The 24629-nt window shown below is 38.7% G+C and overlaps 1 protein-coding gene across 3 annotated transcripts in view; it reads left to right on the top strand.

Moving 5' to 3' along the window:
• Positions 1-24629, top strand: part of EFCAB3 (EF-hand calcium binding domain 3) — a 152759-nt gene that overhangs the window by 62935 nt on the left and 65195 nt on the right. For 2 of the 3 annotated variants that reach the window (XM_060395751.1, XM_027974361.3), the window contains 6 exons: positions 8909-9013; positions 9712-9765; positions 18105-18209; positions 21679-21732; positions 22380-22484; positions 24527-24580. In XM_060395751.1, the coding sequence (XP_060251734.1) occupies positions 8909-9013; positions 9712-9765; positions 18105-18209; positions 21679-21732; positions 22380-22484; positions 24527-24580 (477 nt within the window). Of the gene's footprint in view, positions 1-464; positions 639-8908; positions 9014-9711; positions 9766-18104; positions 18210-21678; positions 21733-22379; positions 22485-24526; positions 24581-24629 lie in introns of those variants that run through there. The other variant, XM_060395752.1, reaches the window with a different exon arrangement.

Raw genomic sequence — 24629 nt, forward strand, 5'->3', positions numbered from 1 at the left:
GAGAAAGCAGAGTACAGAAGGGTGGGACCGGAGCACTGAGAATGAGTTCCTAAATCTCCTTTTGACTACTCAGCTACAGACTCTTCTACATGTATTTGAATTTAGCTTCCATATAAAACAACAAAAAACTTCTCTTAGTTTCCAACTAGTAAGATGCAGCTGTCCTTCATACAAGTGAAAGTTGTCTTCACTCTCTCCCCAGAATAAGAAGCAGGAAAGTTCCAACAGTCTATCTCTGGGAGACAGTCACACTATCTCTGGGTCATGTTAATTACTTCCCAAATTTAGTTACAGCCCCATTTGAACAGTGTTACTTAGAGACTAAGCTGTAAAGTTAGCCTATAATAAAATTTGTATTTTAATTTAAAAGGGGAAAAAGAGATAGAAGAACATACATACATAGATAAATAGATAGGTAGACTTAGATGCACTGTTTTCTGGCCCTATTTTTTGCTATTAAAAAATCAACTATAGGGGGAGGGAAAGATGGCAGAGGAATAGGACGGGAAGATCACTTTCTCCCTCACAAATTCCTCAAAAGAACATTTCAACGCCGAGCAAACTCCACAAAACAACTGCTGTAGGCTGGCAGAGGACATCAGGCAACCAGAAAAGCAGACCATTGTCTTCAAAAACAGGTAGGAAAAAATATAAAAGACGAGAAAGGAGACAAAGGAGGTGGGGAGGGAGCTCCGTCCCGGGAAGGGAATTTTAAGAAGAGAGGTTTCCAAACACCAGGAAACACTCTCCCTGCCGAGTCTGTGGCGAGCCTTGGAAACACAGAGGGCAACATAACAGGAAGGAAAAATAGATAAATAATTAAAACCAACAGATTACAAGCCCAACAGTAACTCCCCCAGCGGAAAAGCAGCACAGACGCCTGCATCCGCCATTGGGAAGTGGGGGCAGGGCAGGGACGCGCGGGAGGCGCGGGCTGCAGAGCTTTGCAAGAATCGGGCAGGAACGCCCCACGCGCAACCAGAACGATCTAACTTGGGCTAGCAAATCAGACTGTGGGATAGCTACCACGCGAAAAGCTCGAACATAAGACACCACCAGGACCGAGCACAGAACAAAGGACGGAACGGAAAAGCCGGCTGCAGACCATCCCCCGCCGGGGACAGGCAGCCAGAGCTGTAAGGGCTGGAAAGGGGCAATTGCAGACCCGGAGAGACTTTACGTACCTAACTGCAAGTAGGCTCCTTTGCTAAGACTTCTGGGGGTGCTGGACAGTCACAGTCTGCCTCACGGGGTGCGCCAGCGGTCCACCCAGAGAGCTGAGCGGCAGCGGCGGAAAAGGTGACAAGCCGCGGCGATCGCGCTCGCCAAACTCCTGAGCTACTCGGACCTGGGAAGGGCACAAAGCGCAGTCCCAGCCGCGTTTGTGCCTCTGAGGGCTGCCTGAGCGCCGAACCTGAGCGGCTTGGACCGGGGAAGTGCACGCAGCCTAGGGTCGGCCCCAGACGGTTCCCGGCTGAGCATCGTAGAGCCGGAGTGGTTTGTGCGCCGCAAGAAAGGACAGGTCAAGCGGAGCAGAGATACTGTGTGCACACGACAGTGCTATTTGTTTGCAGCATCCCCCCTCCCCACAGCACAACTGAACTAGTGAGCCTAAAAAACCAGCAAACAGAAGAAGTTAAACAGAGGGAACCACCTTGGAAGTGAGCCCACACGGCCCATAACATCAGAGAAGGGCCAGAAATATTTTTAATATTTTTACAATCCTTCCTTTTTTTTTTTTTTTGCTTTTTGCTTTTTTTTGTTTTTTTTTCTAGCTTTTTTTTAATTGTTAAGTCTTCTATTTCTCCTCTAATTTTTATTTCTATAACCTATTATTACTATTTAAAAAAAGACTTTTTTTTTTTAAGGCAAACACCATATATACTCTTTGGATGGTTGTTGGTGGTTTTTTTTTTTTGTTTGTTTGTTTTGTTTGTCTTTTTAATAATTCTTTTTTTTCTTTCTTCCTTTTTCCTTCTGCTTTTCTTTAATATTGTATCTTTTAAAATCCAACCTCTACTCTAGATTTTTAATCTTTGCTCTTAGGTTTTTGTTGTCAATTTTGTACATTTAAAAACCCAAACTTCACTACCCAAGTTTACCTGAGAGCGAGATTACTGGCTTGACCACTCTCTCCTCCTCTGGACTCTCCTTTTTCTCCACCAGGTGGCCTCTGTCTTTTCTACCCCATCTCTTCTCTATCCAACTCTGTGAATCTCTGGGTGTTCCAGACGGTGGAGAACACCTAAGGAACTGGTTACTGGCAGGATTTGTCTCTCTCCTACTCATTCCTCTCTCTTATCCTCCTGGTCACCTCTGTCTACTTCCTCCCTCTCCTCTGCCCCGTATAACTCTGTATATACCTCTGAGCAATCCAGACTATAGAGAGCACATAAGGAAGTGACTACTGGCTAGCTTGCTCTCTCCGCTTTTGATCTCACCGCATCTCATTCCAGTTACCTCTAACTACCCCCTCCATCTTCTCTTCTCCTTGTAACTCAGTGAACCTCTCTGAGTGTCCCTCAATGTGGAGAAACTTTTCATCTTTAACCTAGACGTTTTATCATCGGTGCTGTATAGATGGAGAAGTCTAGAGGCTACTGTAAAAATAAAACTGAAAACCAGAAGCAGGAGGCTTAAATCCAAAGCCTGAAAACATTAGAGAACTCTTGAATTCAGGGAACATTAAGCAATAGGAGCTCATCAAAGGCCTTCATACCTACACCGAAACCAAGCTCCACCCAAGGGCCAACAAGTTCCAAAACAAGACATACCACGCAAATTCTCCAGCAACACAAGAACACTCCCCTGAGCTTCAATATACAGGCAGCTCAAAATTATCCCTAAACCTTTGATGTCTCATAACCCATTACGGGTCACTCCACTGCACTCCAGAGAGAAGAAACCCAGCTCCACCCACCAAAACTCCAACACAAGCCTCCCTAACCAGGAAACCTTGACAAGCCACTGATAGAACCCCACCCACAGTGAGGAAGCTCCAGAATAAAGAGAACTCCACAAATTACCAGAATATAAAAAGGCCACCCCAAACGCAGCAATATAACCAAGATGAAGAGACAGAGGAATACTCAGCAGGCAAAGGAACAGGAGAGTTGCCCACCAAACCAAACAAAAGAGGAAGAAGTAGGGAATCTACCTGAGAAGGAATTCGAATATTGATAGTGAAAATGATCCAAAATCTTGAAATCAAAATGGAAACACAGATAAATAGCCTAGAGACAAGGATTGAGAAGATGCAAGAAAGGTTTAACAAGGACCTAGAAGAAATAAAAAAGAGTCAAAATATAATGAATAACGCAATAAATGAGATCAGAAACACTCTGGAGGCAACAAATAGTAGAATAACGGAGGCAGAAGATAGGATTAGTGAAATAGAAGATACAATGGTAGAAATAAATGAATCAGAGAGGAAACAAGAAAAACGAATTAAAAGAAACGAGGACAATCTCAGAGACCTCCAGGACAATATGAAACGCTCCAACATTTGAATTATAGGAGTCCCAGAAGAAGAAGACAGAAAGAAAGATCATGAGAAAATCCTTGAGGAGATAATAGTTGAAAACTTCCCTAAAATGGGGAAGGAAATAATCACCCAAGTCCAAGAAACACAGAGAGTTCCAAATAGGATAAACCCAAGGCGAAACACCCCAAGACACATATTAATCAAATGAACAAAGATCAAACACAAAGAACAAATATTAAAAGCAGCAAGGGAAAAACAACAAATAACACACAAGGGGATTCCCATAAGGATAACAGCTGATCTTTCAATAGAAACTCTTCAGGCCAGGAGGGAATGGCAAGACATACTTAAAGTGATGAAAGACAATAACCTACAGCCCAGATTACTGTACCCAGCAAGGATCTCATTCAAATACGAAGGAGAAATCAAAGCTTTACAGACAAGCGAAAGCTGAGAGAATTCAGCACCACCATACCAGCCCTCCAACAAATTCTAAAGGATATCCTCTAGACAGGAAACACGAAAGGGTGTATAAACCCGAACCCAAAACAATAAAGTAAATGGTAACGGGATCATACTTATCAATAATTACCTTAAACGTAAATGGGTTGAATGCCCCAACCAAAAGACAAAGACTGGCTGAATGGATACAAAAACAAGACCCCTCTATATGCTGCTTACAAGAGACCCACCTCAAAACAAGGGACTCATACAGACTGAAAGTGAAGGGCTGGAAAAGATATACCACGCAAATAGAGACCAAAAGAAAGCAGGAGTGGCAATACTCATATCCGATAAAATAGACTTTAAAACAAGGCTGTAAAGAGACAAAGAAGGCCACTACATAATGATCAAAGGAACAATCCAAGAAGAAGATATAACATTTATAAATATATATGCACCCAATATAGGAGCACCGCAATATGTAAGACAAATGCTAACAAGTATGAAAGGGGAAATCAACAATAACACAATAATAGTGGGAGACTTTAATACCCCACTCACACCTATGGACAGATCAACTAAACAGAAAATTAACAAAGAAACGCAAACTTTAAATGATACATTAGATCAGTTAGACCTAATTGATATCTATAGGACATTTCACCCCAAAATAATGAATTTCACCTTCTTTTCAAGTGCTCATGGAACCTTCTCCAGGATAGATCACATCCTGGGCCATAAATCTAAACTTGATAAATTCAAAAAATCGAAATCATTCCAAGCATCTTTTCTGACCATAATGCATTAAGATTAGATCTCAATTACAGGAGAAAAACTATTAAAAACTCCAACATATGGAGGATGAACAACACACTTCTGAATAACCAACAAATCACAGAAGAAATCTAAAAAGAAATCAAAATATGCATAGAAACTAATGAAAATGAAAACACAACAACCCCAAACCTGTGGGACACTATAAAAGCAATGCTAAGAGGAAAGTTCATAGCAATACAGGCATACCTCAAGAAACAAGAAAACAGTCAAATAAATAACCTAACTCTACACCTAAAGGAACTAGAAAAGGAAGAATTGGAGAACCCCAGAGTTAGTAGAAGGAAAGAAATCTTAAAAATTAGGGCAGAAATAAATGCAAAAGAAACAAAAGAGACCATAGCAAAAATCAACAAAGCCAAAAGCTGGTTCTTTGAAAGGATAAATAAAATTGACAAACCATTAGCCAGACTCATCAAGAAGCACAGAGAGAAAAATCAAATCAATAAAATTAGAAATGAAAATGGAGAGATCACAACAGACAACACAGAAATACAAAGGATCATAAGAGACTACTATCAGCAGTTGTATGCCAATAAAATGGACAACATGGAAGAAATGGACAAATTCTTAGAAAAGTACAATTTTCCAAAACTGAACCAGGAAGAAATAGAAAATCTTAACAGACCCATCACAAGCACGGAAATTGAAACTGTAATCAGAAATCTTCCAGCAAACAAAAGCCCAGGTCCAGACAGCTTCACAGCTGAATTCTACCAAAAATTTCGAGAAGAGCTAACACCTATCCTCCTCAAACTCTTCCAGAAAATTGCAGAGGAAGGTAAACTTCCAAACTCATTCTATGAGGCCACCATCACCCTAATACCAAAACCTGACAAAGATGTCACAAAAAAAGAAAACTACAGGCCAATATCACTGATGAACATAGATGCAAAAATCCTCAACAAAATTCTAGCAATCAGAATCCAACAACACATTAAAAAGATCATACACCATGACCAAGTGGGCTTTATCCCAGGGATGCAAGGATTCTTCAATATCCGCAAATCAATCAATGTAATTCACCACATTAACAAATTGAAAAATAAAAACCATATGATTATCTCAATAGATGCAGAGAAGGCCTTTGACAAAATTCAACATCCATTTATGATAAAAAAAAAAAACTCTTCAGAAAGCAGGAATAGAAGGAACATACCTCAACATAATAAAAGCTATCTATGACAAACCCACAGCAAACATTATCCTCAATGGTGAAAAATTGAAAGCATTTCCCCTAAAGTCAGGAACAAGACAAGGGTGTCCACTTTCACCGCTACTATTCAACATAGTTCTGGAAGTTTCGGCCACAGCAATCAGAGCAGAAAAAGAAATAAAAGGAATCCAAATTGGAAAAGAAGAAGTAAAACTCTCACTGTTTGCAGATGACATGATCCTCTACATGGAAAACCCTAAAGACTCCACCAGAAAATTACTAGAGCTAATCAATGAATATAGAAAAGTTGCAGGATATAAAATCAACACACAGAAATCCCTTGCATTCCTATACACGAATAATGAGAAAGTAGAAAAGAAATTAAGGAAACAATTCCATTCACCATTGCAATGAAAAGAATAAAATACTTAGGAATATATCTACCTAAAGAAACTAAAGACCTATATATAGAAAACTATAAAACACTGATGAAAGAAATCAAAGAGGACACTAATAGATGGAGAAATATACCATGTTCATGGATCGGAAGAATTAATATAGTGAAAATGAGTATACTACCCAAAGCAATTTACAAATTCAATGCAATCCCTATCAAGCTACCGGCCACATTTTTCACAGAACTAGAACAAATAATTTCAAGATTTGTATGGAAATACAAAAAACTCGAATTGCCAAAGCAATCTTGAGAAAGAAGAATGGAACTGGAGGAATCAACTTGCCTGACTTCAGGCTCTACTACAAAGCCACAGTCATCAAGACAGTATGGTACTGGCACAAAGACAGACATATAGATCAATGGAACAAAATAGAAAGCCCAGAGATAAATCCACACACATATGGACACCTTATCTTTGACAAAGGAGGCAAGGATATACAACGGAGTAAAGACAATCTCTTTAACAAGTGGTGCTGGGAAAACTGGTCAACCACTTGTAAAAGAATGAAACTAGATCACTTTCTAACACCGCACACAAAAATAAACTCAAAATGGATTAAAGATCTAAATGTAAGACCAGAAACTATAAAACTCCTAGAGGAGAACATAGGCAAAACACTCTCCTACATAAATCACAGCAGGATCCTCTATGATCCACCTCCCAGAATTCTGGAAATAAAAGCAAAAATAAACAAATGGGATCTAATTAAAATTAAAAGCTTCTGCACAACAAAGGAAAATATAAGCAAGGTGAAAAGACAGCCTTCTGAATGGGAGAAAATAATAGCAAATGAAGCAACTGACAAACAACTAATCTCAAAAATATACAAGCCACTTATGCAGCTCAATTCCAGAAAAATAAACGGCCCAATCAAAAAATGGGCCAAAGAACTAAATAGACATTTCTCCAAAGAACACATGCGGATGGCTAACAAACACATGAAAAGATGCTCAACATCACTCATTATTAGAGAAATGCAAATCAAAACCACAATGAGGTACCACTTCACACCAGTCAGAATGGCTGCGATCCAAAAATCTGCAAGCAATAAATGCTGGAGAGGGTGTGGAGAAAAGGGAACCCTCCTACACTGTTGGTGGGAATGCAAACTAGTACAGCCACTATGGAGAACAGTGTGGAGATTCCTTAAAAATTGCAAATAGAACTACCTTATGACCCAGCAATCCCGCTGCTGGGCATACACACTGAGGAAACCAGAATTGAAAGAGACACGTGTACCCCAATGTTCATCGCAGCACTGTTTATAATAGCCAGGACATGGAAACAACCTAGATGTCCATCAGCAGATGAATGGATAAGAAAGCTGTGGTACATATACACAATGGAGTATTACTCAGCCGTTAAAAGAATTCATTTGAATCAGTTCTGATGAGATGGATGAAACTGGAGCCGATTATACAGAGTGAAGTAAGCCAGAAAGAAAAACACCAATACAGTATACTAACACATATATATGGAATTTAGGAAGATGGCAATGACGACCCTGTATGCAAGACAGGGAAAGAGACACAGATGTGTATAACGGACTTTTGGACTCAGAGGGAGAGGGAGAGGGTGGGATGATTTGGGAGAATGACATTCTAACATGTATACTATCATGTAAGAATTGAATCGCCAGTCTATGTCTGACGCAGGATGCAGCATGCTTGGGGCTGGTGCATGGGGATGACCCAGAGAGATGTTATGGGGAGGGAGGTGGGAGGGGGGGTTCATGTTTGGGAATGCATGTAAGAATTAAAGATATTTAAATTTAAAAAATAAAAAAAAAATCAACTATAAGTCTTCATTGCTTTTTGATAGTTAATCTCTTTTTCTCTTGTAACTCTTAAGAGTATCTCTATCTTTGAAGTTCTCATTATCATGTGGCCAAATGTATACTTTTTTACATTTTTCCTGCTTGGAACTTCTGATTCCTGAAACTGAACATTTATGCCTTTCATTAAGTCTGAAAACCCTCAGTCCTTATGTTTCAGTATTACCTCACCCTTCTTTTCTCTTTTTTCACTTTTGGAAACTCCTATTACATATATATGTTAGACCTTCTTATTTGGTTTTTCATATCTTTTTTTCATTTGCAATGCATTAATATTTGTATAAATATAACTTTATTCAAGGTGGAAATTTTTATAAGTCAATTTTTGTTATCATTATTAAAGCTAATTCTGTAATTTAGGCAATAGAAGAAAAGAAAGATGAAGAGGAAGGCCTAGAGGAGGGGACAGAGAAGGAAGAAGAAAAAAGATAAAGAAAATAATACCACTGTTATGTGATTGAATTATTTATATTAGCTGTCAAACAGTATCTAATTTATGGAGGTTATACAATTCCTATTTTACTTTTTATGCATATTATTGTCTCATCATTATAAGAGGTTCTCTTTACTTAGGTTGAAAGAAAAATGTCTGACTCCCCTCCTTGATTCTGAAGAGCTGAACAAGGCTTCATTTTACCTTACTCTTGCCCCTGCACCTGATAAGGATATTTAATATGTACACATTTCCTTTTCTAAAGGAGAGAAGATCCACACTGAGGACCTGAAAAATGTTCTTAAAAACATGGGAATAGAGATCACAAAAAAGGAACACAAAAAGCTTATTAAAACTCTGCCCGTTTCTGGTAAGCATTTAAGTGTGTTCTATATCATTGAAGTCTAAAAATGTATTCCTTCAAAAAACATTTACTGAAGCTCTGTTTTGTAGATAGCACTGTACTAAACTCTGCTGGGCAGGTACCTTGACTGTGGGGAGCACATTTCCTCAAGTTCCTACCCTCCTAAACAGAACCTCAGGGAAGGTTAGTTGTAGGGTTTTATATAAGAAATTCTAACATTTGAAACATTTTATGTCAATTAAAAATATTGTTTAAAGATTCGATCTTAGCATTTTTTTTTTTTGAAATCCTGTTCTTTTCATTTAGATTTTGGTTTAGGAAACTAGGACCTCTTTAGACAGAAGTCCCATATAGGACACACATGTTCTTTCATCTCTTTGGGAGAAATCTAAAGTCTAAGCTGTAAGAAGAGAAAAGGGAAGGAGGATAGGAAAATGAAGAAAGAAAAATAAAGCCAAATTAGAGAGGAGAAGTGGTAAAGAAAAAGCTACGTGTGTTTCAGCCAAGTAGGATGCCACTAGCAGTAGTCTTCTATTCTGTCCAGTGGATAGATTCACTACACTGAATTTTCTGAGTACTTTTTATTTCATTGAGAATAAACTTTGATAAATTTAGGTTTTCCCTTTCTGAAAGTAGATACTGATTCTTATGAATCATCACAAACTCAATCACGCTTTTTGTTGTTGTTGTTTGTTTGTTTACAGCTGATAAAAAGGTGTTTAAGAAAGAATTACTGAGGGGTGTGAAGTCTTTCAAAGGTGAGTGGAAAAAGAGATGTGTGTCCGTGTATGTGCAGTCATCACCATATCATTGAAAAATTATTTGTAAACATCATTTTTAAGACTATATCATTGTGCTGTATTTACACACACCCAATTTACTTGATTATTCTTTTCTCTTTTTAAAATTTATTTATTTTTTTATTGAAGGATAATCGCTCTACAGAATTTTGTTGTTTTCTGTCAAACCTGAACATGAATCAGTCATAGGTATGCATATATTCCCTCCCTCCTGGGGACACAGAACCCCTGTTTGAGTTTCCTAAGCCATACAGCAAATTCCTATTGGAATTTTACACATGGTAATGTAAGTTCCCATGTTGCTGTTTCCATACATTTCACCCTCTCTTGCTCTCTCCCCATGTCCATAAGTCTATTCTCTGTGTCTGTTTCTTCATTGCTCCCCTGTACATAAATTCTTCAGTACCATTTTTCTATATTCCATATATATGCATTAAAATATGATGTTTATCTTTCTCTTTCTCTTACTTCACTCTGTTTGATAGGTTCTAGGTTCATCCACCTCATCAGAACTGACTCAAAGGTGTTCCTTTTTATGGCTGAGTAATATTCCATTGTGTATATGTACTGAATTTTTATTCTTTTTCCATTCATTATCCATTCATCTTTATCCATTCATCTGTCGATGAACATCTAGGTTGCTTCCATGTTCTAGCTATTGTAATTAATGCTGCAGTGAACAATGGGATACTTGTCTTTTTCAATTTTGGTTTCCTCAGGGTATATGCCTAGGAGTGGGATTGCCAGGTTGTATGGTGGTTTTATTTCTAGTTCTTTAAGGAATCTCCATACTGTCTACCATAGTGGCTGAATCAATTTACATTCCCACCAACAGTGCAAGAGCAATCCCTTTTCTCCACACCCTTTCCAGCATTTATTGTTTGTATACTTTTTGATGATAGGCATCTGACCAGTGTAAGGTGATATCTCATTGTAGTTTTAATTTGCATTTCTCTAATAAGAGTGATGTTGAGCATCTTTTCATGTGTTTGTTAGCCATCTGTATGTCTTCCTTGGAGAAATGTCTGTTGAGGTCTTTTTCCCACTTTTTGATTGGGTTGTTTGTTTTTCTGGCATTGAGTTGTATGAGCTGCTTGTAATTTTGGAAATTAATCCTTTGTCATCTGTTTCATTTGCTATTATTTTCTCCCATTCTGAGGGTTGTCTTTTCACCTTGCTTATAGTTTGCTGTGCAAACGCTTTTAAGTTTAAACAGGTCCCACTTGTTTACTTTTGTTTTTATTTCCATTACTCTAGGAGGTGCGTCATAGAGGATCTTGCTTTAATTTATGTCATTGAGTGTTCTGCCGATGTTTTACTCTAAGAGTTTTATAGTTTCTGGTCTTACATTTAGGTCTTTATCCATTTTGATTTTATCTTTGTGTGTGATATTAGAAAGTGTTCTAATTTCATTCTTTTACATGTAGCTGTCCAGTTTTCCCAGCACCATTTATTGAAGAGGCTGTCTTTTCCTCATTACATATTCTTGCCTCCTTTGTCAAAAATAAGGTACCCATAGGTGTGTGGGTTTATTTCTGGGCTTTCTATCTTATTCCATTGGTATATTTCTGGTTTTGTGCCAGTACCATACTGTCTTGATGACTATAGCTTTGTAGTATACTCTGAAATCAGGAAGTTTGATTCCTCCAGCTCCATTCTTCTTTCTCAGGACTACGTTAGCTATTCAGGGTCTTTTGTGTTTCCATATGAATTGTGAAATTTTTTGTTCTAGTTCTGTGAAAAATGTCATTGGTAATTTGATAGAGATCACATTGAATCTGTAGATTGCATTTGGTAATATAGTCATTTTTACAATATTGACTCTTCCTACCCAGGAGCATGGACTATCTCTCCATCTGTTTATGTTGTCTTTGATTTCTTTCATTAGTTAGTTAGTTAGTTCAGTCGCTCAGATGTGTCAGACTCTTTGTGACCCCATGAATCGCAGCACACCAGGCCTCCCTGTCCATCACCATCTCCCGGAGTTCACTCAGACTCAAGTCCATCGAGTCCGTGATGCCATCCAGCCATCTCATCCTCGGTCGTCGCCTGTTACTCCTGCCCCCAATCCCTCACATCATCAGAGTCTTTTGCAGTGAGTCAACTCTTCGCATGAGGTGACCAAAGTACTGGAGCTTCAGCTTTAGCATCATTCCTTCCAAAGAAATCCCAGCGTTAATCTCCTTCAGAATGGACTGGTTGGATCTCCTTGCAGTCCAAGGGACTCTCAAGAGTCTTCTCCAACACCACAGTTCAAATGCATCAATTCTTCAGCGCTCAGCCTTCTTCACAGTCCAACTCTCACACTCATACATGACCACAGGAAAAACCGTAGCCTTGACCAGACGGACCTTAGTCGGCAAAGTAATGTCTCTGCTTTTCAATATGCTATCTAGGTTGGTCATAACTTTCCTTTTAAGGAGTAAGCGTCTTTTAATTTCATGGCTGCAATCACCATCTGCAGTGATTTTGGAGCCCAAACAAATAAAGTCTGACACTGTTTCCACTGTTTCCCCATTTATTTCCCATGAAGTGATGGGACCGGATGCCATGATCTTAGTTTTCTGAATGTTGAGGTTTAAACCAGCTTTTTCACTCTCCTCTTTCACGTTCATCAAGAGGCTTTTTAGTTCCTCTTCACTTTCTGCCATAAGGGTGGTGTCATTGCATATCTGAGGTTATTGATATTTCTCCCGGCAATCTTGATTCCAGCTTGTGTTTCTTCCAGTCCAGCGTTTCTCATGATGTACTCTGCATATAAGTTAAATAAGCAGGGTGACAATATATAGCCTTGACGTACTTCGCTTCCGATTTGAAACCAGTATGTTGTTCCATGTCTAGTTCCAACTGTTGCTTCCTGACCTGCATACAGATTTCTCAAGAGGCAGGTCAGGTGGTCTGGCATTCCCATCTCTTTCAGAATTTTCCACAATTTATTGTGATCCACACAGTCAAAGGCTTTGGCATAGTCAATAAAGCAGAAATAGATGTTTTTCTGGAACTCTCTTGCTTTTTCCATGATCCAGCAGATGTTGGCAGTTTGATCTCTGGTTCCTCTGCGTTTTCTAAAACCAGCTTGAACATCAGGAAGTTCATGGTTCACGTATTGCTGAAGCCTGGCTTGGAGAATTTTGAGCATTACTTTACTAGCATGTGAGATGAGTGCAATTGTGCAGTAGTTTGAGCATTCTTTGGCATTGCCTTTCTTTGGGGTTGGAATGAAAACGGACCTTTTCTAGTCCTGTGGCCACTGCTGAGTTTTCCAAATTTGCTGACATATTGAGTGCAGCACTTTCACAGCATCATCTTTCAGAATTGGAAATAGCTCAACTGGAATTCCATCACCTCCACTAGCTTTGTTCGTAGTGATGCTTTCTAAGGTCCCCTTGAGTTCACATTCCAGGATGTCTGGCTCTAGATGAGTGATCACACCATCATGATTATCTGGGTTGTAAAGATCTTTTTTGTACAGTTTCTGTGTATTCTTGCCACCTCTACTTAATATCTTCTGCTTCTGTTAGGTCCATACCATTTCTGTCCTTTATCAAGCCCATCTTTGCATGAAATGTTCCCTTGGTATCTCTAATTTTCTTAAAGACATCTCTAGTCTTTCCCATTCTGTTCTTGTCCTCTGTTTCTTTGCATTGATCGCTGAAAAAGGCTTTCTTATCTCTTCTTGCTATTCTTGGGAACTCTGCATTCAAATGCTTTTATCTCTCCTTTTCTCCTTTGTTTTTAGCCTCTCTTCTTTTCACAACTATTTGTAAGGCCTCCCCAGACAGCCATTTTGCTTTTTTGCATTTCTTTTCCATGGGGATGGTCTTGATCCCTGTCTCCTGTACAGTGTCACGAACCTCATTCCATAGTTCATCAGGCACTCTATCTATCAGATCTAAGCCCTTAAATCTATTTCTCACTTCCACTGTATAATCATAAGGGATTTGATTTAGGTCATACCTGAATGGTTTAGCGGTTTTCCCTACTTTCTTCAATTTGAGTCTGAGTTTGGCAATAAGGAGTTCATGAATTGAGCCACAGTCAGCTCCTGGTCTTGTTTTTGTTGACTATATAGAGCTTCTCCATCTTTGGCCACAAAGAATATAATCAATCTGATTTCGGTGTTGACCATCTGGTGATGTCCATGTGTAGAGTCTTCTCTTGTGTTGTTGAAAGAGGATGTTTGCTATGACCAATGTATTTTCTTGGCAAAGCTCTATTAGTCTTTGCCCTGGTTCATTCCGCATTCCAAGCCCAAATTTGCCTGCTACTCCAGGTGTTTCTTGACTTCCTACTCTTGCATTCCAGTCCCCTATAATGAAAAGGACATCTTTTTGGGTGTTAGTTCTAAAAGGTCTTGTAGGTCTTCATAGAACCGTTCAACTTCAGCTTCTTCAGCGTTACTGGTTGGGGCATAGACTTAGATTACTGTGATATTGAATGGTTTGCCTTGGAAACGAATAGAGATCATTCTGTCGTTTTTGAGATTGCATCCAAGTACTGCATTTCGGACTCTTTTGTTGACCATGATGGCTACTCCATTTCTTCTGAGGGATTCCTGCCCACAGTAGTGGATGTACTATCATCTGAATTAAATTCACCCATTCCAGTCCATTTTAGTTCACTGATTCCTAGAATGTCGACATTCACTCTTGCCATCTCTTGTTTGACCACTTCCAATTTGCCTTGATTCATGGACCTGACATTCCAGGTTCCTATGCAATATTGCTCTTTACAGCATCGGATCTTGCTTTTATCACCAGTCACATCCACAGCTGGGTGTTGTTTTTGCTTTGGCTCCATCCCTTCATTCTTTCTGGAGTTATTTCTCCACTGATCTTCAGTAGCATGTTGGGCACCTACTGACCTGGGGAGTTCCTCTTTCAGTATCTTATCATTTTGCCTTTTCATACTGTTCATGGGGTTCTCAAGGCAAGCTCTAGCAATTTTCTGATACTATCTTTAGGGTTTTCTATGTACAGTATCATGTCATTTACAAATGATGAGAGCTTTACTTCTTTTCCAATCTGGATTCCTTTTATTTCTTTTTCTTCTCTGATTGCTATAGCTAGGACTTCCAAAACTATGTTGAATAACAATGGTGAAAGTGGGCACACCTGTCTTGTTCCTGATCTTAGGGTGAATGCTTTCAGTTTTTAACCACTGAGAATAATGTTTGCTCTAGGTTTATCATAATGGCCTTTACTATATTGAGGTAGGTTCCTTCTATGCCCATTCTTTGAAGAGCTTTGATCATTATTGGGTGCTGAATTTTGTCAAAGTCTTTTTCTGCATCTATTGAGATGATCATATGGTTTTTATCTTTCAGTTTGCTAATATGGTGTATCACATTGATTGATTTTCATGTACTGAAGAATCCTTGCATCCCTGGAATAAACCCAACTTAATCATGGTGTGTGACCTTTTTGATGTATTGCTGAATTCTGTTTGTTAAAATTTTGATGATGATGAACATCATTTATGTTCATCAATGATAATGGCCTATAGTTTTCTTTTTTTGTGTTGTCTTTGTCTGGTTTTGGAATCAGGGTGATGGTGGCCGCATAGAATGACTTTGGAAGTGTTCCTTCCTCTGCAGTTTTTTGAAAGAGTTTTAGAAGGATAGGCATTAGCTCTTCTCTAAATGTTTGATAGAATTCACCTGTGAAGCCATCTGGTCCTGGGCTTTTGTTTTTGGGGAGATTTTTTGATCCCAGCTTCAATTTCAGTGCTTGTAATTGGGTTGTTCATAATTTCTATTTCTTCCTGGTTCAGTCTTAGAAGATTGAACTTTTCTAAGAATCTGTCCATTTCTTCCAGGTTATCCATTTTATTGCCATATAGTTGTTCATAATAGTCTCTTATAATCCTTTGTATTTCTGCATTGTCTATTGTAACTTCTCCTTTCTCATTTCTAATTTTGTTGATTTGATTCTTCTCTCTTTTTTTCCTTGATGAGTCTAAAGGCTTGTCAATTTTGTTTATCTTCTCAAAGAACCAGCTTTTAGTTTTATTAATCTTTACTATTGTTTCTTTCATTTCTTTTTCATTTATTTCTGCTTGGGTCATTATGATTTCTTTCCTTCTACTAATTTTGGAGGTTTTTTGTTCTTCTTTTCCAGTTGTTTTAGGTGTAAAGTTAAGTTGTCTATTAGATGTTTTTCTTGTGTCTTGAGGTAGGATTGTATTGCTGTAAACTTCCCTCTTAGAACTGCTTTTGCTGCATTCTGTAGGTTTTGAGTTGTTGTATTTTCATTGTCATTTGTTTCTAGAATTTCTTTTTCCTTTTGATTTCTTTAGTAACCTGTTGGCTATTTAGAAATGTGTTGTTTAATCTCCACGTGTCTGTTTCTTATAGTTTTTTTTCTTGTAATTGATATCTATCTCATAGTGCTGTGGTCAGAGAAGATTCTTGATATGATTTCAGTTTTCTTAAATTTACTGAGGTTTTATTTGTGACCCAAGATGTGGTCTATCCTGGAGAATGTTTCATGTGCACTTGAGAAGAAGGTGTATTCTTCTGAATTTGGATGGAATGTCCTGAAGATAAAAATGAGATCCATCTCATCTAATGTATCATTTAAGACTTGTGTTTCCTTATTAATTTTCTGTTTTGATGATCTGTCCATTGGTGTGAGTGGGGGGTTAAAGTCTCCTACTATTATTGTGTTACTGTCCATTTCCCCTTTTATGTCTGTTAGTGTTTGTCTTATGTATTGAGGTGCTCATATGTTGGGTGCATAGATATTTACAGTTGTTATGTCTTCCTCCTGGATTGACCCCTTGATCATTATGTAGTGTCCTTCCTATCTCTTGTAATCTTCTTTTCTTAAGGCCTATTTTTTCTGATATGAGGATTGCTACTCCAGCTTTCTTTTGCTTCCCATTTGCATGGAATATATTTTTCCATCCTCTCATATTCAATCTATATGTGTCTTTAGATCTGAAGTGGGTTTGCTGTAGACAGCATAGATATGGATCTTGTTTCTGTATCCATTCAGCCAGCCTGTGTCTTTTGGTTGGAGCATTAATCCATTTACATTTAAAGTAATTATTGATATATATGTTCCTATTGCCATTTTCTTAATTGTTTGTGGTTGATTTTGTAGATCTTTTTTCTTTTCTTGTATTTCTTGACTATGTAAGTCCCTTTAACATTTTCTGTAAAGCTGGTTTGATTTTTCTTTTCTTATTGAACATTTAGGTAGTCTGTAATGCTTTGCTGTTATACATATGTGATCTTTATACATAAATATTTATTCAACTTTAAAATCATTTTTAGATAGAGTTTTCCAACTAGAATTACTAGGTCAAAGGATCTTAACTCTTTGATGTATATAAATAAATAAGAGTGCCCATTACTGTTATGTGTTGGCCACTATATATTGTTTCACATTTTTTGAGCCTTGCTAATTTGGCAGATGAAAACTGGAGTATTTTTTTTATTGGTGAAGTTGAAAATGGTTTATATCATTATATTTTTCAGTCTTTTAATTATTTGTCTGGCATCTTATCCATTATCCTATGGCATCTTTGCATTTTTCCTATTAATTTCAATGACTTCTTTATAAGGATATTAGCACATTGTCATGTCTATAGAAAATATTTTTCCATTTGGTTGTTTGCATCTTTATTTTATTATGTTGTATTTTTTAACAACAGTTTTATTAAAATATAATTTATACACCTTGTAATTCAGCCATTTAAAATGTACAATTCAATGCTTTTTCATATAGTAACAAAGTTGTGCAACCATTACTACAATCAGTTTAGAACATTTTCATCACCAAAAATAAACTGCAGTAATTAGCAGTCACTCCCCATTCCCTATAACCCTCACAGACCTAGGCAGCCACCAAATTACTTTCTGTCCACTATGTGGTACTTCAGTATACAGACATTTTTCATTTTTATGTGTTTATATCAGTCATTCCTTCTGTGATTTCTTCTTGTCATTTTGTATTTAGAAAGTCTGCCTCATTAACTAGTTTTTCTGTAGTATAAATTAAATTAAGAAGCCAATTTATTGCTACTGTAGGAAATTTCAGATCTTACTTTTTGACCAGAATGACATGATTTGGTTGTTATCATTGTCTAATTTACCAGAGTTGCCAAACTCTTTCTTTACATTTTTCTCCCCAGTATAAACTTCTCCCAATTAGTTTTGGGATCATATTTTGTTTCTTATTCCACACAACTTGCTGTAAAGCTCTTTTGTGCTTTTATTTCTAGGTAAGTGTTGACAGTCTGAATTTTTCATTTCGTGACATTCTTATCTATTTTCTCTTGTTTTTATTAAGGAGGCAAGGTTCCTGTCAGTGACCTAAGTAATGTTCTACAAAACACTGGATTCAAACTTGAAGCAAAGGAAATCCAGGACTTGCAGACCCACCTACCAATTACTGGTGAGCCTTTAGGATGCCTTTATCTTGTAGTTGATGATTCAGTTCACTCTGACAGCAGTGAGGAAAGACATGTTCCGAAGAGAAAACTGAAAGCAGAGATACAATCTAGAGGCTTTGCTGAAATCCACATGACAGAGCCTTGTAAAAATCCAGATAATAAAGGTCTTATTTAGGGAGCCACGCTGGTAATATATTAGGAAGACTGATCTGATGTGGTAGGTGAAAGGGAGGTAGAGAATAAAAGTGTGAATCAAGGACTGTGGATCATGGGATTACCTCAGAACAAAAAGTGGGGTGGGGGGAAACAGAACAAAGACAAAAATCCATTTTAGGACATAATTGAAGTAATTACAGGAAAGTTAGATACAAGGTATCAGCCAATTGAGTAAGATAAGGAAGAAAGATAAAGGAAAGGTAAGAAGAAAAAATTAGGAAAAGATAATATGAAGATACATACATAAGAATATAGATTGACCTTTTTTTTTTAAATAGCGTAACTGGGATGGAATCAGGGCTAAGATGAAAGGACTCAGACTGAAGGAAAAGAGGGGAGTAGTCTCTTCTTTCTTCATTGGAGAATCTTGCCTGGCATGGGGGCTGGTTTCAAGTTTCCTTTGTAATAGCATGGAACCCCAAGGACTAGAAAGAAGATCTTTTACTAGAGCAAGACTTCATTGTTCAAGGATGAAGGTCATGGGTTTTAAATACATTTCTTTCTTTATTTAATTCATTCAGCAAATATTTATTGAGTACCAACAATATGCCAGCATTGTGTTATATTGCTTTATTTACTTGGCAACTGTTTATACTATTTCTGTGCAATGTATTTATTATTAATAGATACATAACCCCTTACTAGATATATATTTGCAGATATCTTCTCCCATTCAGTAGGTTGCCTTCTCATTTTGTTGGTGGTTTCTTTTTATGTACAAAAGCATTTTCAGTTCAGTTCAGTTCAGTCGCTCAGTCATGTCCTACTCCTTGCGACCCCATGAGTCACAGCACGCCAGGCCTCCCTGTCCATCACCAACTCCCAGAGTTCTCACAAACTCATGTGCATCGAGTCAGTGATAGCATCCAGCCATCTCATCCTCTGTCATCCACTTCTCCTCCTGCCCCCAATCCCTCCCAGCATCAGGGTCTTTTCCAGTGAGTCAACTCTTCTCATGAGGTGGCCAAAGTATTGGAGTTTCAGCTTCAGCATCAGTCCTTCCAATGAACACCCAGGGCTAGTCTCCTTTAAGATGGACTGGTTGGATCTCCTTGCAGTCCAAAGGACCCGCAAGAGTCTCTCCAGCACCACAGTTCAAAAGCATCAATTCTTTGGCGCTCAGCTTTCTTCACAGTCCAATTCTCACATCCATACATGACCACTAGAAAAACCATAGCCTTGACTAAACAGACCTTTGTTGGCAAAATAATGTCTCTGCTTTTGAATATGCTATCTAGGTTGGTTATAACTTTCCTTTCAAGAAGTAAGAGTCTTTTAATTTCATGGCTGCAATCACCATCTGCAGTGATTTTGGAGCCCAAAAAATTGAAGTCTGACACTGTTTCCACTGTTTCTCCATCTGTTTGCCATGAAGTGATGGGACCAGATGCCATGATCTTAGTTTTCTGAATGTTGACCTTTAAGCCAACTTTTTCACTCTCCTCTTTCACTTTCATCAAGAGGCTCTTAGTTCTTCTTCACTTTCTGCCATAAGGGTGGTGTCATCTGCATATCTGAGATTATTGATATTTCTCCTGGCAGTCTTGATTCCAGCTTGTGCTTCTTCCAGCCCAGCGTTTCTCATGATGTACTCTGCATATAAGTTAAATAAGCAGGGTGACAATATACAGCCTTGACATACTCCTTTTCCTATTTGGAACCAGTCTGTTGTTCCATTTCCAGCCGTAACTGTTGCTTCCTGACCTGCATACAGGTTTCTCAAGAGGCAGATCAGGTGGTCTGGTATTCCCATCTCTTTCAGAATTTTCCACAGTTTATTGTGACCCACACAGTCAAAGGCTTTGGCATAGTCAATAAAGCAGAAATAGATGTTTTTCTGGAACTCTCTTGCTTTTCCATGATCCAGCGGATGCTGGCAATTTCACCTCTGGTTCCTCTGCCTTTTCTAAAACCAGGCTGAACATCAGGAAGTTCACGGTTCACGTATTGCTGAAGCCTGGCTTGGAGAATTTTGAGCATTACTTTACTGGCATGTGAGATGAGTGCAATTGTGCGGTAGTTTGAGCATTCTTTGGCATTGCCTTTCTTTGGGATTGGAATGAAAACTTACCTTTTCCAGTCCTGTGGCCACTGCTTCAGTTCAGTTCAGTCACTCAGTTGTGTCCGAGTCTTTGCTACCCCATGAGTTGCAGCACGCCAGACCTCCCTGTCCATCACCAACTCCCGGAGTTCACTCAGACCCACATCCATCGAGTCAGTGATTCCATCCAGCTATCTCATCCTCTGTCGTCCCCTTCTCCTCCTGCCCCCAATCTCTCCCAGCATCAGAGTCTTTTCCAATCAGTCAACTCTTCGCATGAGGTGGCCAAAGTACTGGAGTTTCAGCTTTAGCATCATTCCTTCCAAAGAAATCCCAGGGCTGATCTCCTGCAGAATGGACTGTTTGGATCTCCTTGCAGTCCAAGGGACTTTCAAGAATCTTCTCCAACACCATAGTTCAAAAGCATCAAATCTTTGGTGCTCAGCCTTCTTCACAGTCCAACTCTCACATCCATACATGACCAGCATCCTCTTTCAGGATTTGAAATAGCTCCACTGGAATTCCATCACCTCCACTAGCTTTGTTCATAGTGATGCTTCCTAAGTCCTACTTGACTTCATATTCCAGGATGTCTGGCTCTAGGTGAATGATCACATCATCGTGATTATCTGGGTCATGAAGATCTTTTTTGTTTAGCATTTTTTTGTTGTTAAAGCATTTTAGTTTAATATAATTCTATTTGAATATTTTTGCTTTTGTTTCCCTCGCCTAAGGAGACACATCCAAAAAATATATATATTTTTAAGTCCAATGTTTAAGAGCTTACTGCCTATGTTTTTTTCTAGGAGTTTTATGGTTTCAGGCCTTACATTTAAGTCTTTAATCCATTTTGAGTTTATATTAGTATGTGGATTAAGAAAATGGTTCAGATTTCCCATACTACTTATTGAAGAGATTTGTGTATTAAAATTTTCAATTATCTTTGTTAAAGATACCTTATTATCTTTGTTATTGTTGTTGTTTAGTCTCTAAGTCCTGTCCAATGCTTTTGTGACCCCGTGAACTGTAGCCCACCAGGCTCCTCTGTCCATGGGATTTCCCAAGCAAGAATACTGGAGTGGGTTGCCATTGCCTTCTCCAGGGGATCTTCCAACCCAGGGATCAAACCTATGTCTCCTGAATTGGCAGGTGGATTCTGTACCACTGAGCCACTTTGTACACATACCTGAATCTAAATTCTGAATTTCTTACAGAAGATGAAAAGGTTGACTTGGATGTGTTGATGGATGCTGCAAACACTTTTACAGGTGAGTAATAATTTGTATCAGATGTTATAAAACAGATCTTGATGTTTTACGGAGAATTACTTACTTACAGCAGTAGTCTACTCTGTCCAGTCATTAGTAAGTTCACTCTACTCTTTTATCTATTTATTGATAATTTTGACTTATTCACAATAGTTTATATAAGATTTAGAGAAAGTGTGGCCCCTTCCATAAGGAATATTAACTTGTCCAGTGTTTTGGCCAGTAATGTGCTCTCATTTCTCTAGTGTTTAAAAAAATCAAAATATAGGTGAACACGATGAATCTTAATGTGAAGTTTTTGCATCAGGAAATGTGATCTCTTTGAACAGTCAGTTCCATAATTCAGAGGCAGTAACATATTATTTGCCTGTAGACTCTACTTACCATCACGAGTCATTGTGCCTCTGTGTTACTCTATGCCACATTGACCCATACACAGGATAGAAATGTGATCTATCTTCTTATTTGAATTTAAAAAGCCTTTCAAGTAGTGGATTTCACAATGACTCTGTGTAAGTGAAGTCAGCTCATGTATTTAAACTTCATCCTGCAGTTAAAAGTAAGGTTGTACTGGATTATTTTTTTATAATTTAGAATAATTAGACTTCTTAATATTATCACCTGAAACAATTCCCTTCTATTCAAAGGAGACAAGGTGGAAGCCAGTGACTTTAAAACTGTGCTGGGAAACATGGGACTCGAACTCACTGAAAAAGAACAGTTTCTGCTGTCAAAAACTCTGCCAATCTCTCGTGAGTCGTTAACATCCCATCATGGTGCTCAGGGAAATGTGATACTGTGGGCTTTGGGGTGAGAGTTGTCCAGTGCCCTGAGCTAAGCAAGATGCAGATGAGATGTAAGCAGCTTTGTTACTGCCATTTGTGTTTTCATTTGGAAGTGAGAGACTTCTCTCTTTTCTATTCATCCGGTGGTTAAGTATTTTTTTATTTTAATAGCTACACAGCTAAATCGTTAGGTAGTCCTCTGAAAATACACCCTACCTCCTAAGTTCCTCCCCCAGTAGCTCTCCCACAGTCCAGCAACTAAATTGTAAACATGTAAGAGCCAGGAACATTTTTGGACCATGTGCTTATATTGTCAGTACCCATTCTGATTAGTCAGTGTCCCAGTGAGTTAGTTCCTCAAAAGTTTCACCTCCTGGGCACCTGCATAGACTCACCCACAGAGAGCCTAGAGGCCAGCCTGTGCTTCAGCTGTACCTCCTGCCTAATTCCAGAGACCTCAACATACAGACATTCTTCCCCTGCCCCATAGTTTCCATCCCTCATTGTTCCCCAGGCAAGAGAGAGCCTCGGTTCAGTTCAGTCACTCAGTCATGTCCGACTCTTTGTGACCCCATGGAATGCAGCATGCCAGATTTCCCTGTCCATCACTAACTCCCAGAGCTTACTCAAACTTATGTCCATCGAGTTGGTGATGCCGTCCAACCATCATTCTCGGTCATCCCCTTCTCCTCCTGAATTCAATCTTTCCCAGCTTCAGGGTTTTTTCTAATGAGTCAGTTCTTCACATCAGGTGGCCTAAGTATTGGAGCTTCAGCTTCAGCATCAGTCCTTCCAATGAATATTCAGGACTGATTTCCTTTAGGATGGACTGGTTGGATCTCCTTGCAGTCCAAGGGACTCTCAAGAGTCTTCTCCAGCACCAGAGTTCAAAAGCATCAATTCTTAGGCGCTTAGCTTTCTTTATGTTCCAGTGCTCACGTCCATACATGACTACTGGGAAAAAACCACACCTTTGACTAGAAGGACATTTGTTGGCAAAGTATGTCTCTGCTTTTTAATATGCTATCTAGGTTTGTCATAGCTTTTCTTCCAAGAAGTAAGCGTCTTTTAATTTCATGGCTTCAATCAACATCTGCAGTGATTTGGAGCCCAAGAAAATAGTCTGTCCCTGTGAGAGAGCCTACACATCAGTAAGGAAGTTAGTGACTCTAGTGGCAGAATTGGCACCCTGGGCAGCAAATGCTCAATGCCTCCTGTGAATCCTCCCCACATACACCTGAAGCTATGCCTACTCACTGTGTCTAGCATCCCCCTGCCCAACTGCTCTCACGGGGCCAGTTGTGAGAAATGCAACATTCTTAGGATATTGGCTCCAAGAAAGCAGGATAGAGATACAGAAAGAAGCAGATGGACTGTAATGGAGATGACTGCCTGCATATGCCAGGTGCTGAGGGTTCTGTCCACTCTGCAGACACTCCTGCCACAGAATGGAGGCCTCTCCCCAGAAGCAGACGACACCTGTGGGGATGAGTTAAGCTTGTAGGTGTCCCTTGTTCTCTGTCTCTGAATTTCACCTCCATTTATGAAAATATTTTGTTTAGAGAACAATTTTTTTTCTTTTTTTCATTTTTTTTTTTCATTTCAGCAACCCAACTGCTTGGGTTGCTACCTGTCTTTAATGTCATCCCTTTTTAGGATCTATCATTATATCTAAACATATACTTGTAGGAATACGTCCTGGGCCTAGAGCATAGGCAAGAAAAAAAGAAAAAGGCAGAGGAGTCAAAGTGCCATTAATGAAGAGAAGAATGAGAAGAAAGAATCTTGTGTGTGTGTGTGTGTGTGTGTGTGTGTGTGTGTGTGTGTGTGTAGCCTTCATCAACTACTGCTGTGTGTTCTGCATAAAGGATAGATTGAGAACAGTCCTTACCTTTTGTTATAATTTGAAAGTGAAATAAAATAATTTTCTAGGTGAATTGTGTAAAATGTCTTATAAAATGACAAGTTTGTCCTTTTTGTTTTGACTTGAATTTTACCATATCTTTCAGGAGATGGAAAGGTATATAAGAAAAGATTATTGAATAGTGTGAAACCTCTCAAAGGTAAGAATCATGAGAATAGCATCTAAAATTTACTGTGTTTTGCATCTGC

This window comes from Ovis aries, chromosome 11 (assembly GCF_016772045.2).
Source record: "Ovis aries strain OAR_USU_Benz2616 breed Rambouillet chromosome 11, ARS-UI_Ramb_v3.0, whole genome shotgun sequence".
NCBI lineage: Eukaryota > Metazoa > Chordata > Mammalia > Artiodactyla > Bovidae > Ovis > Ovis aries.